At 43.2% G+C, this 17,214-nt stretch overlaps 1 protein-coding gene across 5 annotated transcripts in view; it reads right to left on the bottom strand.

The window, feature by feature from the left end:
* Positions 1–17,214, bottom strand: part of USP6NL (USP6 N-terminal like) — a 210,360-nt gene that overhangs the window by 73,661 nt on the left and 119,485 nt on the right. For all 5 annotated transcript variants that reach the window (XM_074942631.1, XM_074942632.1, XM_074942634.1 and 2 more), the window contains exons 5-6: positions 7,992–8,031; positions 518–598 (exon numbers count right to left, since the gene is read on the bottom strand). In XM_074942631.1, coding sequence (XP_074798732.1) covers positions 518–598; positions 7,992–8,031 — 121 coding nt within the window. The remainder of the gene's footprint in view (positions 1–517; positions 599–7,991; positions 8,032–17,214) is intronic.

Below are 17,214 nucleotides of genomic sequence, written 5' to 3'. Positions count from 1 at the left end.
AGTTCTCATGTTCTGATCTGGACTTTTGGATTGGGCCTCTCTCTGCTTCACTTTATAAAAGCTTTTGTTTCTGTTTTTAAACTATTTTCAAATATAATTGTGTGCTGACTGTTCCTCCTGAAGACTAGTAGTTTACTCTCTATTTACCTGCTCGTCTTGTGATGTACAGTTCCCCTTCTACCACAGATATTATGCAGCATGCACGCTAACAGTGTGTACTCCCTGGCCATGTATGTCCCAATCCCACTCCACAATTATAATGCAATACAAGAATTTACAGGCAATGGTAGTTCTGAATATGCCATGTGGCCCCCCAAAATGCTGTCCTTCAAAACTCCTGTATTTGAACACCAGTTTCTTTGTTAATTTATTACATTGTTGCACCATGCAATCATAAAAACAGCTTTTCATTTTTATTTTTAAATGTATTTTTCTGAAATGAGGTATGAATTATCACTATAAATTTAATACTGCTACATTCCATAGAGGAAACTGACCAAGAACATGAATAACTTACCTTTTCGCTGTTCTTGTATTTTTCCCAGCTTTTCAGCATTTTTAACCATTTTGTAGTTCTTTCAATTTCAAGGTGCTTTTGCTGAAATAAAATGACAATTAATAATTTCAGACCTAGTTTTTTCCAAAATATCTACTTTAGAGTCTTCTAAAAGTATTAGAAACAAGTTTAACCAAGATATTTTCCACTGCAGGAGCATTTAACGTCAAGAATTATAGTGGCACCAGTGGCATCACCGTTGCTAAATTAGTCTCCCTTGGAAAAAGCCATTTCTTTGCATACGAGCTGTCAGCCTGGATGTGCTTTTATTTATTTATTTATATAAGGGCTGTCAATTAATCACCGTTAACTCAAGCAATTAACTCAAAATAAATGAACTCGATTAAAAAAATTAAGCACAATTAATTGCTGTTTTAATTGTACTATTACACAATAATAGAATACCAATTGAGATTTTTTATAAATATCTTTTGGATATTTTTCTACATTTTCAAATATATTCATTTCCATTACAACACAGAAAACAAAGGTTTCAGAGTAGCAGCCGTGTTAGTCTGTATCCGCAAAAAGAAAAGGAGGACTTGTGACACCTTAGAGACTAACAAGTTTATTTGAGCATAAGCTATCGTGAGCTACACCTTACTTCATCGCATGCATGCATTGAAAAATACAGTGGGGAGATTTATATACACAGAGAACATGAAACAATGGGTGTTACCATACACACTGTAACAAGAGTGATCCGGTAAGGTGAGCTATTACCAGCAAGAGAGCGGGGGAGGGGGATGTGTGAACCTTTTGTAGTGATAATCAAGGTGGGCCATTTCCAGCCGTTAACAAGAACGTCGGGGGGGGGGGGGAATAAACATGGGGAAATAGTTTTACTTTGTGTAATGACACATCCACTCCCAGTCTTTATTCAAGCCTAAGTTAATTGTATCCAGTTTGCAAATTAATTCCAATTCAGCAGTCTCTCGTTGGAGTCTGGTTTTTAAGTTTTTTTGTTGAAGAATTGCCACTTTTAGGTCTGTAATCAAGTGACCAAAGAGACTGAAGTGTTCTCCGACTGGTTTTTGAATGTTATAATTCTTGACGTCTGATTTGTGTCCATTTATTCTTTTACGTCGAGACTGTCCAGTTTGACCAATGTACATGGCAGAAGGGCATTCCTGGCACATGATGGCATATATCACATTGGTAGATGTGCAGGTGAACGAGCCTCTGATAGTGCGGCTGATGTGATTAGGCCCTATGATGGTGTCCCCTGAATAGATATGTGGACACAGTTGGCAACGGGCTTTGTTGCAAGGATAGGTTCCTGGGTTAGTGGTTTTCTTGTGTGGTTGCTGGTGAGTATTTGCTTTAGGTTGGGGAGCTGTCTGTAAGCAAGGACTGGCCTGTCTCCCAAGATCTGTGAGAGTGATGGGGCGTCCTTCAGGATAGGTTGTAGATCCTTGATGATGCGCTGGAGAGGTTTTAGTTGGGGGCTGAAGGTGATGGCTAGTGGCATTCTGTTATTTTCTTTGTTGGGCCTGTCCTGTAGTAGGTAACTTCTGGGTACTCTTCTGGCTCTGTCAATCTGGTTCTTCACTTCACTAGGTGGGTATTGTAGTTGTAAGAAGGCTTGATAGAGATCTTGTAGGTGTTTGTCTCTGTCTGAGGGGTTGGAGCAAATGCGGTTGTATCGTAGAGCTTGGCTGTAGACAATGGATCGTATGGTTTGGTCTGGATGAAAGTTGGAGGCATGTAGGTAGGCATAGCGGTCAGTAGGTTTCCAGTATAGGGTGGTGTTTATGTGACCATCGCTTATTAGCACCGTAGTGTCCAGGAAGTGGATCTCCTGTGTGGACTGGTCCAGGCTGAGGTTGATGGTGGGATGGAAATTGTTGAAATCATGGAGGAATTCCTCAAGGGCTTCTTTTCCATGGGTCCAGATGATGAAGATGTCATCAATGTAGCGCGAATAGGGGCATTAGGGGACGAGAGCTGAGAAAGCGTTGTTCTAAGTCAGCCACAAAAATGTTGGCATACTGTGGGGCCATGCGGGTACCCATAGCCATATATTCTATTTAAATGAGCAGAAGGAATTTTTTAAAAAAAATCTAACCTAACTCCTCTCCCGTATCTACACTACATACCTTGCAGCGGCACATCTGTGCTGCTGTATGGTCTCCTGTTTAGCCGCTCTTTGCCGACAGGAGAGAGCTCTTCTACTGGCAAAATAAAACCACCCCCAACAAGCAGCATTGGCTTTGTCAGCATGACAACAAAGTCTCCCGCCAACAAAGTGCTGTCCACACTGGCGCTTTTCGTCGGTAAAACTTTTTTCAGTCAGGAACGACCTGACCAACAAAAGTTTACCAACAAAAGTGTGGTGTAGATATAGGCTAACTCAGTGTAACTGCTAAATACAAGGTGAAACAGATTGCTTAGCATAAGTAGTTAACACACATTTCAAGGGACCATTCAAGGTGAAGTTATGAATTTAAGCTCCCAGGCTTTGCTAGATACTAAAAATCATGGTCTGAATAGAGACACTGGATTATGGATTATTACAACAATCTGTAACCCACTACCAAACCCCACCCCAGCTGCTTTTTCCCCCCCTCCATTCCTTTCTTCCCTATGACTGGAGAAGTGTTAATGAGCCACTTAAGCTTGAATGGTCCCTCAAAATGTATGTTAGCTACTTATGCTAAACAATCTGTTCCACCTTGTTTATAGCAGTGACACACTGAGGCTATGTCTACTCTAGAGACCATACAGTGCCACAGCTGTACTGCTGTCTAGGGTGACAGGAGAGAGCTCTCCTATCGGCATAATTAAACCATGCCCAATGAATGGCAGTAGCTATGTCAGCTGGCAGTTACACACTGGCACTTCTGTCGGTGTAACTTATGTCGCTCAAGGGTGGTTTTTTTTTTTTTTCAAGCCCCTGAGCAACATCAGTTTTACCTACTGAAGTGCTAATGTAGACATAGCCTGAATTAGTTTCTCAGATCGGAAGAAAGCTTGTGTAGCTCGAAAGCTTGTGTCTCTCACCAACAAAAGTTGATCCAAGCCTGAACTAGGAGAAATAGGGCTGAGGCCAGGTCTAAACTACAGACCTATACCGGTATAATCACATCACTCATGGGTGTGAAAAATCCAAACACTTTTGCAACGTAGTTATGCTGACCTAACCCCTGTGTAGACAGCACCATGTGGGTGGGACAGCTTCTCTCACCGTCTCTCAGGGAGGTGGATTAACTATGATGATGGGAGAAGCTCTCCCATCAGCATAGTAGCTTCTTCACACACAGCACTACAGCAGTGCAGCTGCGCCACTGTAGGGCTTGTCTTCACACACAGCGATAAGTGTCCTTACAGTTATTTTCCATCTTTAAATTAAATTCCATGATAAAATTCATGAAGTGAACTGGAAAACAACTTGTTTTTAACAGTTATTGTTATCTTCATCCATCTAGCCTAAGTCTAGAGGCAAGGACAATCCACTTCTTGTATTAGATATCTTATTGTAATTAAACCATGTATACTACTACTGTTTTGTGTAATAAGATAAAGGCCAACTATTTCAGAAATGCTTTTAAAAGCTGTGTACATAACTGCACACAAAAGCTTAATTTACACACACACACACACAAAACTTCTGTACTGTCACACAGGGTTTTGCTAGAAAAAAAAGTTACACTATATTGATAATTGCCCCAGAAGATGTGCGGAACAGCCAAATGCCATGTGTAGGCTGATGATCGCATTGTACTGTGTTAAATAGAAACACACCAGAAATAAGCTCCTGCCAGTCAGAAACCATAACAGTGATTTTATAGCATTTCAAGCTATTATAATAGAGTAGAAACACAATGTGCATAATTTTCTCTGACTCACCTATAAATAATATGGCAAGCTATTGTTAGTTCATAATGTTGGGTATTAAAAAAGGAAGGAAACACTCATGAGATAGCTTTAGAAAAATCTGAATGTGGATGCACAACAAAAATTTCATTTTTAAATATGCTGATCCGTAATTTCATAAATGACCCCATATCATAAATTGACCCCATGTGGATTTACACTTTAGAACTAAGGTAATAGTTAAGTTCTGATCAGCAGAATTTATGCAGAAATAAAGCAGATGGATATAACTACAGGTCTGAAAAGCTGAAAGAAAGTATTAGGAAGTTAAAGGTGTCCATAGAGCGTTTTCCACAATAAAGTGGAAATGAAAAATATGGTCATAGTAAATACATGGATGACATGTATAATGAAACAACAACATTATATCCATTTTCTTGGGTGGTTTAATACCATCAGGTATTAAACTAACAGGGTCGAGTCAGATATTGCTACTTTGCCAGTCTTACTTATCTGACTTTTCACATTGCATTTCATTGCCCTGAGGTTCTTGTGGAGTTTCATGCTGTTGAGGCACCTTTATGAGGTTTTGCAGATAGACACTGGCATCTTCAGCTTTTAAAAATATTCTTATTTTCTATCTTGTAACATTTAGCTTAAAAAGGAACTGTAGAAAAACTGCTGACTCCCACATATCTTAGGTCTAGCATCATTGCACTCTTTTGTTTTCACAGTGAGGCTGAGAAAATACAGTGATCCCTTATAATAACCCTGTAGCAGAAGTTTTCCAAATTATTTCTCTGGATGTAGTTCAGGCTGGGAGGGAAAGGGGGCAAATTGCATACAAGTGTCCAGTAAAGCAAGCCAGGTCTCTGCTCTGGGCAAGTTATTCAGTTAGTTGGTCAGAAAAATAAAATCCCATCTTCTCCCTGAGCCTCTAATGCTGGACTCTTTTCAGTTTTAGGTTAATTCAGGCTTCTTGTCTCCTGGGTCAGTCTATGCTGGTTCTTAAAGCCTTCTAAGTTTGTGTTTTGGACAGTTGTGGGTTGTTTTTGTTTTGTTTTGTTTTTTTAACCTAAGCAATGCGCATTTTCACATCCAACAAGAGTTGCTTGGAATACCTGGCTACATCTCAAGAAGCACATTGCAGAGAAGACGGATACTACTGCTTTATCAGGAAATCTAGAGTCCATGTAGTAGTCTCTGAAGAAAACCATTGTTCTGTCTTCTGCAGTAGGTTTTAAAGGCTACGTCTACACGAGACACCGCTGCAGCTGGACTTCTGTAAGGTCTCCTGTGTAGCTGCTCTCCCACCTCTAACGAGCAGGGGTAGCTATGTCGGTAGGAGAGCCTCTTGCACCAACACTGCGCTGTCCACACCGGTGCTTCTGTCAGTGTAACTTATGTTGGTCGGGGTGTGTTTTTTTCACACCCATGACTGAAAAGTTTTACCAACAAAAGCGCTAGTGTAGACATAGTCAAACTTGGAAGTATTTTTGCCTCTGGGAATACTAGAGTCAAACTGAAATTGGGAGGGAATCTTATTCCAAGTAAAATAAATAATGGGCTATTGGAAAGGGATGAATCTTAACTGGCAAATATCCATCTTTATGACACTCTATTATTTATTATTAATATTGCAATAGCACCTACAGTAGAGAGCCTAGGGTAGTGCCGTGGTAGAGACCCCAACAAAGGTCAGGACTTCATCATGCAAGGTGCTGTACAAACACATAGTAAGAACTATTAAAATCGGAAGAGTTTACAGTCTAAACAAACAAGACAGAGCGAGGAGAAACAGACACAGAGTTAGGGTTAGACACAGAGAGATGAAGCGATTTGGACATCAGAGACAGAGCCAGTTATAGAACCCAGGTCTTCAGTTCAGTACTCTATCCACTGGACCATGGTGTCTCTCCTAATTTTACATTTTAAAACATTGCATAAATTTGAAGGTGAATTGGTTTATAACATACTTCAATGGTTTCTGGCATTTAAGCATTCAAATGACCTATGCAATGAAGTATCGAAAGTAGTTATTGAGCAGTCACACAAACCCCATCCATGTTACACAAAGAAAAGCAATTTAGGTTGTACAGTGGAACATGTATGAAGGACAGGTTGTGACCAAAAGGAAAAGAGTTTCAAATTTAATGGGAAAAAAGTAAAAGACTCTTTATGTAAACTACAAACTGGTCAAAACACCACCAATATTTGCTTCTGGGCATCACACAAGGTCAGAAATGATACAGGAAAAAGCCTGGGCAGGTCCCCACTGCCAGATAAGTTAATTAAAAAACCCTCCATCTTTTCTTTATTATTAGCCCGCAATGAACTTACATGCTAATTGCCCTATCAACCACTGTGGTAACAGACATTTCAGAGAACTAAGCGTCACTGACTGGAGTAATGCAAACCGCAGCCTCAGGCCAGCAGAGGTCAGAATATCACCAAAAGTATAACTAGAATACAATGTAATTATAAAAAGTAACTACATTTGCAACTTAACATTGGAAAGTGTACAATTAATATAGTTCCTATGCAAACACTCTGTCTGAGACAGTATTATTAAAACATGGGATATGAGAATTAGACACTATTTTCATAGCATAGCTTAAGGATACTATATATCTCATGCTTAGTTAAGTGAATCAGAGCTTCAAGTATCATATATGACAATGAAAAATAATTGTTAAGTTGTCTAATATTTGAGACCATGAACATTCATAGCCTCACACACAGCTGTGTCCTTCTGATTAAAATGAAGTTAACAATATATGCTCATTATGCTATAAATGCAATGAAACATTGCAGGAAAACAATGCAGTTTCAGGTTGCAGAAACACGCTGTCATGAACCAAGAACCACCTAGCAATGCAAAACAGACAGGGACTTGGGGATTTTTCTTCTCCTCCCATAAGTAGCACTCCTTTCTCTTACTCTCTCACACATACACTGCCCTATACTGATCCCCATCAGCTTCTCTCGGTAGCTCAGCATATTGCAATTTTCCAAAGAGACAGCTTTTAAAGGCTATGAGAGTTGCATTTGTTTAAAACACACACTCACCCCCACCTCCATGTACTAGGAGGAGCTGATCTGAGCAGCACAGAGATGTTAACTTGAAAAGACAATAGTAAAGGGTATCAATTAACCAAAGGGAACTGAACTAGGGCAAGAGCCAAGCGTAACTTGAAATATTTCATTAACGGAATTGCCTTCTTATTAAGCAGCAGCTCAACATGCAGCCACATTAGGGTCTTGTGTTTGTCCGTAATTCATCCAGGCCAGCAGAGCCTGGGATGTATGTGAAGGCAGCAATGTACAAAAAAATGCAGTGACCTTTTGTGGTTAACCCAAGAAAGGTGTTAACAGTTCCAGAGGGACTTAATGGCATCAAGTCGTATATGAACAGAAATGCAGTTCAACCAAAAGTGTGATTTTTAAGAGGAGATTCCCATCCTCTAGCAGATGCGAGAAATGTGTTTCTTTCAATATGAAAGTCCACAGTATGACACTATAGCCCCCAGTTATAAAAAACTTATACATATTATAAAGGACACACTGTCAAGTGTTGATGCTTACTTACAGTTTTAAGAGACGTGAGCATAGGACTTACCCTTTCTATTGCTGCATCACGAAAAGGAAGCTCCTCTGAACTAAAAATCAAGAAAAAGATGTTAGTGCTGCTTAACTGGCACATATTCATTTTTTTCATAGGTTCTTACAAGTATGTAGTTACCGAGGTGCATGCAGAAAACCAACTGTTAACTCAAATTACTGCTAGATTTCCAGCAAGCGATCACAACAGCACAGAAGAGCATTGCAAGGTTTTGTGCAGCAAGAGTGTCCCAACAATTTTCAAAAGCAAAATACAGATGGCATAAATAGAAAGTAAGCCATCTGAATCAACATGGGTTAACCCAGTTTCAAAAACAGTATCAAATGCTTATTAGAATACATTAAAAAAAAAGTTATTTTCTGCCATGAAAAAAGCCAGTGAAATAGAATTTAAAGTCATTGTCCTACAGGATTTCTAGATGTATACTGTACAGTTTCAAATAAGTTAAATCTTTTCACCCAAATAAATGTTTCTAATGAATAGCTCTGTCTTATAAAGATTAGCTAGTTCCAAAACATGGGCCCAGCAATCCTTAGTCCATTCCATATGGTTTTCAATCAATGCCAGTCCTATTTAGTAAAAACTGTTTGAGTCTACCACTTTCAGCTAAAGGACATGAAGACAGGTTTTTATTTTTTTGTATTTTACTCAGTTTCGTGACAAAGATGGACTCAAACCATCTTTGAGCTAGAGGGAGAAGCTTCAATAAATATTTCAATTACCGAGTAAACTCACTCAGATTGGTGGGAAAAGTGCATCTAGTGCTTTTAGTAGGTATCTAACCTATAAAGAGAATTCTTTCATTTCTCACCCTAATTCTAAAAGGCAGCTTGAAATCATATGAACTCTAACTGAAAATTTACCACCAAGGCCTCTTTCAGGCTTTCTAGGTATATGAAACCCTCAAAAAACACAAGAGCAAAAATAATAAGGTCACTTATGTGCAAGCGTACCTGAGAACAGCTCTGGACTCACAAGCGACACTACCCTTTGAACACATAGGGTAAGAGCTGAGCTGTCATGCCAAAACCCTTAGTGCTTGCAGAGCAACAGACTCAAAAAAGGGGGTCTTTATATGATTCACTATTTTAGACACCACTTACACTGTAAGGAGAAAAGGGACAAAGTTGAAAAGGTACTAATGTCTAAGCTCAATATATCAGAAAACAATCTATTCTTTTGCCAACCTAGTGGTCTAGGTAGGGGGCCATTACATGCCAGCTCCTCCAAGTTGCACAAGGGCTAAAACAGGGGTTCTCAAACTGGGGGGAAGGTCATGAGCCTGGCCAGGTGCAGTGGCTGTCAGCCACAAGCGCCTGTTACATTAAATTAAATTCCTGCATTCTTAATTTATAAGGGGGTCTCACTCAGAGGCTTGCTGTGTGGAAAGGGTCACCAGTACAAAAAGTTTGAGAACCACTGGGCTAAAGGGACCCCTGCCAGAGCCAGAAGGAAATGGCAAAGGTAGTTTAAAGCCTCCTTCCACCTCTTCATTGCTCCTGCAGTCAGCACAGAACTGAAGGAACACAGCGTCCAGCACAATGTGATTAAGTGATGTATGGTCACATTCACTTCCTTTAAAAAATGCTGGCATTTAAAATCCGGGGTCTACATTTGAGCTGAATATTGATGAAAAAGAATTACTTTATTATTAGAGCTTGCCCAGGGAAACACCCTCTACAGAATTCCCATGTTTAGGTCACATGGCTTCCAGCACACATACTGGCACTAACGTGAAAATCCAGACAGTTAATCTTTTGAACAATATACCTACAGTAGAACAATTTGATCAATTAACTTGATAACATTTTAAAGGTATCGGAATGCCTTTCTGAAAAGAAACAGCAAGGTAACAACTTCTAACCTATGGAAAGGCAGCTAGACTATCACACGGCTGACTTGTTACTTTATGTGCACCATTATTCTATCATACAAGTTTTTCTTTATACACTAAAAGCGGTTTTATCCAGCATACTGGGGGAATGGGGGGTGCCAGTAAGTGAAAAATGCCAATTAACTAAGAGGGAGGGAGTTTGGGTGTGGGAGGGGGTGTGGGGCTGAGGCACGGGTTCTAGGAGGGAGTTTGGGTGTGGGAGGGGGCTCAGGGCAGCAGGTTGGGGCACGGGAGAGGATGCAGGGTGCTAGATCTCGGGGGTGCTCACCTCAGGCGACTCCCTGAAAGTGGCAACGTATCCCAGCTGCTCCGAGACGGAGGCCCAGCAGGCAGCTCAGTGCACTGCCTCCAACCACAGGCACCGCCCCCGCAGCTCCCATTGGCTGCAATTGGGAGCTGTGGAGCTGGTGCTCGGGGCGGGGACAGCATGGGGAGCTGCTTGCTGCACTTCTGCCTAGGAGCAGCTGGGACAGGTCGCCGCTTGTGGGGAGCTACCAGAGGTGAGAGTGCCCCCCAGATACAGCACCCTGCCCTGTGCCCCAACCTGCTGCCCCGCACCCTGTCCTGCACCCAAACTCCCTCCCAGAGCCCACGCTCTGCACCCCTTCCCACAGCCCAACCCCCTGCCAGCCCCGCACCAACCGGACTATAAACTGGAATATCGACGAAGATAAGGAATGACATTTTATGGAGCTTTCTAGTGGTGAAGTGCTGGATAAAACAGCTTTTATTGTATATCAATTAAACCATATTAAAGTAGGCCCTCAATTATACTCAATATCACCTAAAATTAAACTTGAATAAAATTTGTAATAAATAAATACAACTTCACTCAAAAAGAAGTGTTTTCAGGTCTTCAATCACCACCTTCATTTTCCCCAAGTGACAACTCTCAAGTGTCTTGTTCAGCTGCTGGCACCATCTGCCCGCACCCGGAGATCTGGCTTCATTTGTGTTGTATGAATATACAGTAGCTGCATTCTGCATGACCTTATGGATTACGCAAGCAACTAGTTCCAAACACACAAGAGATGCCTTTTCTCAATGCCAAGGCATATCAAAATCAGCAGCAAACAGGACAGTGTTCTAAAGTCTCCATATTTCTATGCATCTCATATAAGACACACAGCTATTATACCACCAAGCTAGTCTGGTTTGGCAGCTTAACTTTTTAATTTGTGGTTTGTTTTGGACACTAGTTTACTATGTACTGCATGTGTTCTACACTGTCCTATCTTAGTCTAGCACACCGAGTAACTCTAATTTTGGCTCCACCTATAGAAATACAGCAACTGACTGACAAGGGAACTGCGATATGTAAACTTTATACAGAACTTCAGCGCTTATCCACACAAAGGAAGACAGTCAGCTGGGTCTGCTGAGTAGACACAAGAAGGCTCCTCTCTCTTGTGAGGTGTGTGTGTGTGTCTCTCTCTTCTCTTTATAATAGATTAGTTTAGATCAGAGGTCCCCCAACTGTGAGGCACGCCCTTAGAAGAGGTGGGGAGGAATGTCGGGGGGGGGTGCAGCAGGCATGGGCCAACCCCCATAGGGGGCAGGGAGGGAGTGCCACCCAGCCCCTCCCTGCACCCAGCCCCACTCTGGTCCCAACCCCAGTCATATCCCTGACTCCTGGCCCTGTCCCCAGCCTCAGCACAGCTCTGCTCCTGGCCCCATACCAGCCCCCAGCCTTGGCCACTGCTCTGTTCCCAGCCCGGGGCTGAGGCCAGAAGATGCACCTAGCCGGGGGCCCGGCTGCCGGTCTCCACTGCAGCCCGGCTGCGGCCCCGCTCCTGCCCCCAGTCGTGGCCCCAGCCTTGGCCCCCTTAGCCTTGTCCGCTTTCCTCTCCTCCCTCCCGCTCCCCGGAGCCACGGCCCCGCTCCAGGCCCCAGCTTGGGGGAAGGAGGATGCAACCCTCAAAAGTTTGGGGACCGCTAGTTTAGATAAACTGATGAACAAATTAAAACTTAATCCTTTAATGATGGGCTTGAACAATAATATACCTAGCACCTTGATAGCACATTAGAACATCGAAGCTCTGTACAAATACTAAAAAATCCTCATGACCACTCTCTGAGATATTATTCCCATTTGACAGATGGGAAACTGAAGTAGAGACATTGAATGACTTGCCTAAGGCTTCAAAGTGAATCAGTGGATTGGAACTCAGGACTTCATAGCTGCTGGTCCTACATTCAAGTCCACTACATCACACTGCCCATGCACATATACCAATACAAGTCTATCACTAAAGAGTTGGAGAAAGGCACACAGCTGATGAGCTCCCTCATCCCTTAGGATATTAAATAAAAAAAAATCAGTGAACTCCCCTTTTCTCAATATGTTTTGTAAGTAATGGGGCTAATAAACTTGAATATAAGAAGCCACTTGTTAGGATCAGAGATAAGGAAATAGTTAGTGGTCATAACTGAACCTAATTTTATTACCACCTTCTTTTTTGCATACCAATTTGTGGCTTTTTTGTCTTTCAAAGCTGTTTAAAGTTGCATTCTTCTATTTTTAGATCAGTGCACACTGTCCAGTAATAATGTGAATTTCTAAATTAAATATCCTCCATCTATTTTCTACCTTGTGAAAACAACTTTAAACAGTTATAGTAATATGGATATGGGGGGGAGAGGGAGGGAAAGAGTATCAGGCTTTAATATAAACACCTTCAAGACATGCTACTTGATATTCAAAGAGGGAACCAGGGAGAAAATCTTTAGCCATGACAAATTTAACACACATCTAAAATAAGGATCTAATAGCAGCAAAAGCTTAAGTTTTTATTCTCTGTAAAAAGGATCCACCGAACTGCACTGTACAGTCAGCTCAAATGGGCAGAAATTAAAGGTCATTACACCTGGATGTGTTTTTTGTCCAAACATACATAAAGAGAAGGGCGTGGTGTACTGGTCTAGGCATAAGACTGGGATCCAGGAACTCCAGAGCTCTAATCTTGGCTCTGACACAGACTTACTCTGTAGCAATGGCCAAGTCACTTATTCCCATCTACAGAATTGGAATACTACCACCTCCCTCCCTCTTAGAAAGATTGAGGATTAGTTCATCTTTGCAGAGTGTGCACATGAAAAATACTGTATCACACCAAAGAAACCATATTTATTTTTGAGCAATACAAGAGTTTTGCTGGCAAATGCACATTTCTATTAGGTTTGAAGTGATGAATGAAATTAGATCTTTCAATTTATTATGGCCTCTAAGGGGCTGGCGCAGGGTTTCATACATCTTTCAAAATACAGAGACCCTCACATTACTCATAAGTTGTCTAATATAAAATTGTTTGCATATTTTATAACACTTTACAACATTATAACCCACAGATGTGTGTGTTTGGCCATTATTACAATAAGCTGCATATAGTAATTAGCAAGCTCCAGTGCCAGTGAAATAAGTCAAAAATGCTGCTGTCCCAAAACAAAAGGAAAGAGTATGAATTCTTAGACTATAACTGAATACAACCTACTGCCTCTCTATAGCAAACTCATATACAGCTCCACTGTTACAGTTTAAAGCACAATGTAAACAATATAATTGTATATATTTTTATTAATAAATAATAATCATAAAAATCATACAGTAGACTTCACCCCATTCAGTCATCAGGTTTGTTTGATCTTCCAAATTCAAAATTGTTTGTTTAACCCTAAAGGACCAAATTCACCACTGGCACAGGCCAGTACACAATTTGGCTCAAGGTATTGTGACAGAGTTCCTCCTCTGCCTTGGTGGGCCCTGTGCTTATCGGTGGATTTGCTTGCCTCAGAGATTCACGGCAGCCCACAGTTTGGCCACTTTTGCTAGTGGCTCAAACCTGCCGTTCACTCAGCTAACCTCATCACTGGCCAGCATGGGGAAAAGGAAGGAGAACAATCCCAGCAGTCTCTGCTGATCCACCTAGTGTGTCGGGGGACAGGCCAGGGACCTTCCCCTCTGGTGGAACCCACAGTCCAGGTCAACTCTTCTGGTATCCAATGTGGGGGGATAGGAGGAACCCAGGCCCACCCTCTACTCTGGGTTCCAGTCCAGGGCTCTATGGATCACAGCTGTCTACCATGCTTCCTGTAACAGCTGTGTGACAGCTGCAACTCTCTGGGCTACTTCCCCCTGGCCTCCTCCCAACACCTTCTCTATCCTCACCACAGGACCTTACTCCTGATGCCAGATAGCATTTGTACTCCACAGTCCTCCAACAGCATGCCCTCTCAGTTCCCACTCCTTGAGTGCTCCTCACAGACTGAAGTGAAGTCCTTTTTAAACCAGCTAGGCTGGTGCCCTGATTACCCTGCCTGTCTTAACAGATTCTAGCAGCTTCTTAATTGGCTCCAGGTATCCTAATTAGCCTGCCTGCCTTAATTGGTTCCAGCAAATTCCTGATTGTTCTGGAACCACCCCTGTTACTTTACCAAGGGAAAAGGGACCTGCTTAATCGGTGTAGCTGTTGCAGCATGTTTGCTGTATGAGTGCACTGCAGCCAAATCAATACTAAAGGAATTGGCTTTAAAAATGTAATAAACAAACATTTTGAATACTCCAGTTTAGGAATAAAATTGTTGTAATAATTGGATTTATATATCATCTTTCATTCTGAAGGATCCCAAAGCTCTTTATAAACTTCACTCATATATAGCATACTGAAATGCAGTCATGTCTGGGAGAGAGGGCTACAGCCAGGCCAAATAGCACACAGTGTGGGGGTAGGGGAACGCTGGCTGGGAACGCTGGCCAGGAACACCAGATCACATCTTTACTTGTACCTAAGTTGCTATAGGGTCTTCAGTGTCCATGCATGGTCGACAAGATCCTGGTTTTTTAGACTGTTTCTGAAAGACCTTCTGTGTATGGTACATAGTTTATCTGTTTTAGAAATATGAAGAATTGAATTTATTCTCTCAGGATTCAACTTGATGGTTCTAGGGAGTATAGGCATTTCAAAACTGATGTTTAGACCACTAACCATCCCTCCAGATTGAGATTGGGAATGCTTAAATAGGGAACGCTGAAAATCAAAGTTCTAAACTACAGAAAAGGAGGACATATCTATTTCCAAAAGACATACTGTGACAGGGTTGGGCCAGATGGCTACAGGAGAGTGATAGAAGGCCCCAATCCCGTTCAGATCCTTCACACCAGGAAGGCTAGGCTCCAATGCAGAGGGAATGGAGGGTGGGTTGTGGGTTTGCATCATATCTCCAAGAACCACAGTTACAGTAAGTAACTGTTTCTTCTGCTTCGAGTTGAAGGTCCCTCGACCAAAAACTTGAATACCTCGGCACCTCAGGTAAGCAGCCACTGGCACTATGCACTTTGTGAATACTCTTGGGGCTGATGAGAGACCAAATGGCAGCGCTGTGAATTGGAAATGGCGCTGGCCCAGCACAAAAAGGAGGAAGCGCCTGTGCCCTGGGAAAATGGAAATATGCGTTCTTCAAGTTGAGGGCGGTGTACCACCTCCAGGATGGGAATAATGGAGGCCAGAGAGACCATGCAAAACTAACTTCCTGAAAGACTTGTTGAGGTGGCACAGGTCCAGAATGGGTCTGAGGCCCCCTTTTGCTTTTGGGATTAGGAAATAGTGGAAGTAGAAACCTTTCCCCTTCAAGTCTGGAGGGACCTCCCTTACCGCCCCCAGCCGTAGGAGGTTCTCGACCTCTTGAACAAGGAGTTGCTCGTGAGAAGAGTCCCTGAAGAGGGATGGGGAAAGGGGGTGGTAGGGAGGGGTGGCCACGAAGGGTACAGACTGAAGATTTTATGTCAAGCACCCAGTGGTCTGAGGTCAGCCATGACCAGGCCGACCAAAAGGGGCACAGGCTATTGAGGAAAGAGCAGGGGGGTGGATCCTGGGAAGTGACGGGGGCACATCCTCAAAATGCCAGCTTCTGGCTTTCTTGGCCTCTAGAAGAACCAGGCTGGGCAGAGGAATGAGAAGACGAAGGGTAACGCCATTTAAATCCTTTGTCTCTGTCCTTCTTTCTGTAGGAACTAGACTGGGGACGCCCCAGGACCTCAACGGAGGTGGGGCACAGAACAACTTTCTAGCCTGCTGAGGGGTGCGTAGGTCCAACGAACGATGGGTGGCATGGTAGTATTAAGGCCGTGAAGCTGTGCATCAGTCAGCTCCAAAAAGAGCCCTGCTCCTTCAAACGGGAGGTCCTGAAGGCTAGTCTGCATCTCCTGGGACAGTCGGGAGGATTGTAACCAGGAGCTGTGCCTCGTGACCAACACAGAGGCGACTACCCTGACCACCGAGTCCGTAGCATCCCAGGCCATCTGGAGGGCGCCTCTCAGGTGTCCTGTGCCTTGTAGGTGGAAACCTTGGCATCAGGGACCTGTCTCTTCTAACTGGGGACTGAGGCTGCGGTGATGTGGTCCGGGGATCAGGGACACTCCACTGCTTTAGAGGGTGGTCCCATAACCGGCTTGCCCGTAGATGCAGGGGCCTTAGCCGGGTCCATCACATGGCTTGGCCTCTGCGGTGCCGGACAACCTACTTGGCTGCTGGGCCCGCTTTGAGCACAGATGACCCTGACAAGGGCCGGGACCCCCTGCCACTCTCAGGAGTCGGAGGTGAGTCCCTGGCTGGGCTAGGGGGTCTGACCACAGTAGTACCCCTAAGCAGCTCCGGGGCAGGCACATGACCTGACACAGGTCCTTTGCCCAAAACCCTCTTTTTCTGTGGTGTTGTCGGGCCCGTCAACATCAGACGTTTCTTAGGTACCAGGGAAGGGGAACGGTGCCGGGCGTGGAGTCCAATCGAGAGGGCTCCGAGGTAGGACGAAGCACAGCCTCCATGAGGGCCCTCAAGCAGATATCCCGCTCCTTTTGAGTTCGAGAGTGAACGTTTTTGTAGATCCTGCACTTGTCCTTTCTGTGGAACTCCCCCAATATTTTAAACAGCTCTCGTGGGGGTCACTAATGGGACCCTAACTCCTAAACTACTAGTCTAACACTTAACTTAATGGTCCAAGTACCTATCAACAGAAAATAAAGGAGACAGAACAATGGACTGTAAGAACTGCTAACGCTCTTGCAATGCAAGACAAGGCGCTCTGACTAACCGTCATGGGCGGTAAGAAGGAACCGAGAGGACGTAGGGTCAGTGGTGCCTGGTATACCAAAGCATGAGCATGGCATTACAGCCGACCCTATAGATACTGCAAAGGCAAAAATCTCTGATGACTATGCACGTGGGTGCACACACACCTACAATGGAATCGACATGACCAAGCACTCGAAGAACAACATTAACCTTTTGGACTGAAATTTTGAGGTCTGTGCAGAGACCTAGAGCAGAAGGTTCA

This window comes from Natator depressus, chromosome 1 (assembly GCF_965152275.1).
Source record: "Natator depressus isolate rNatDep1 chromosome 1, rNatDep2.hap1, whole genome shotgun sequence".
In the NCBI taxonomy this organism is placed as follows: Eukaryota; Metazoa; Chordata; order Testudines; family Cheloniidae; genus Natator; species Natator depressus.
The sequence above is the reverse complement of the archived record's forward strand: the minus strand, read 5'-3'. Positions and strand labels throughout refer to the sequence as shown.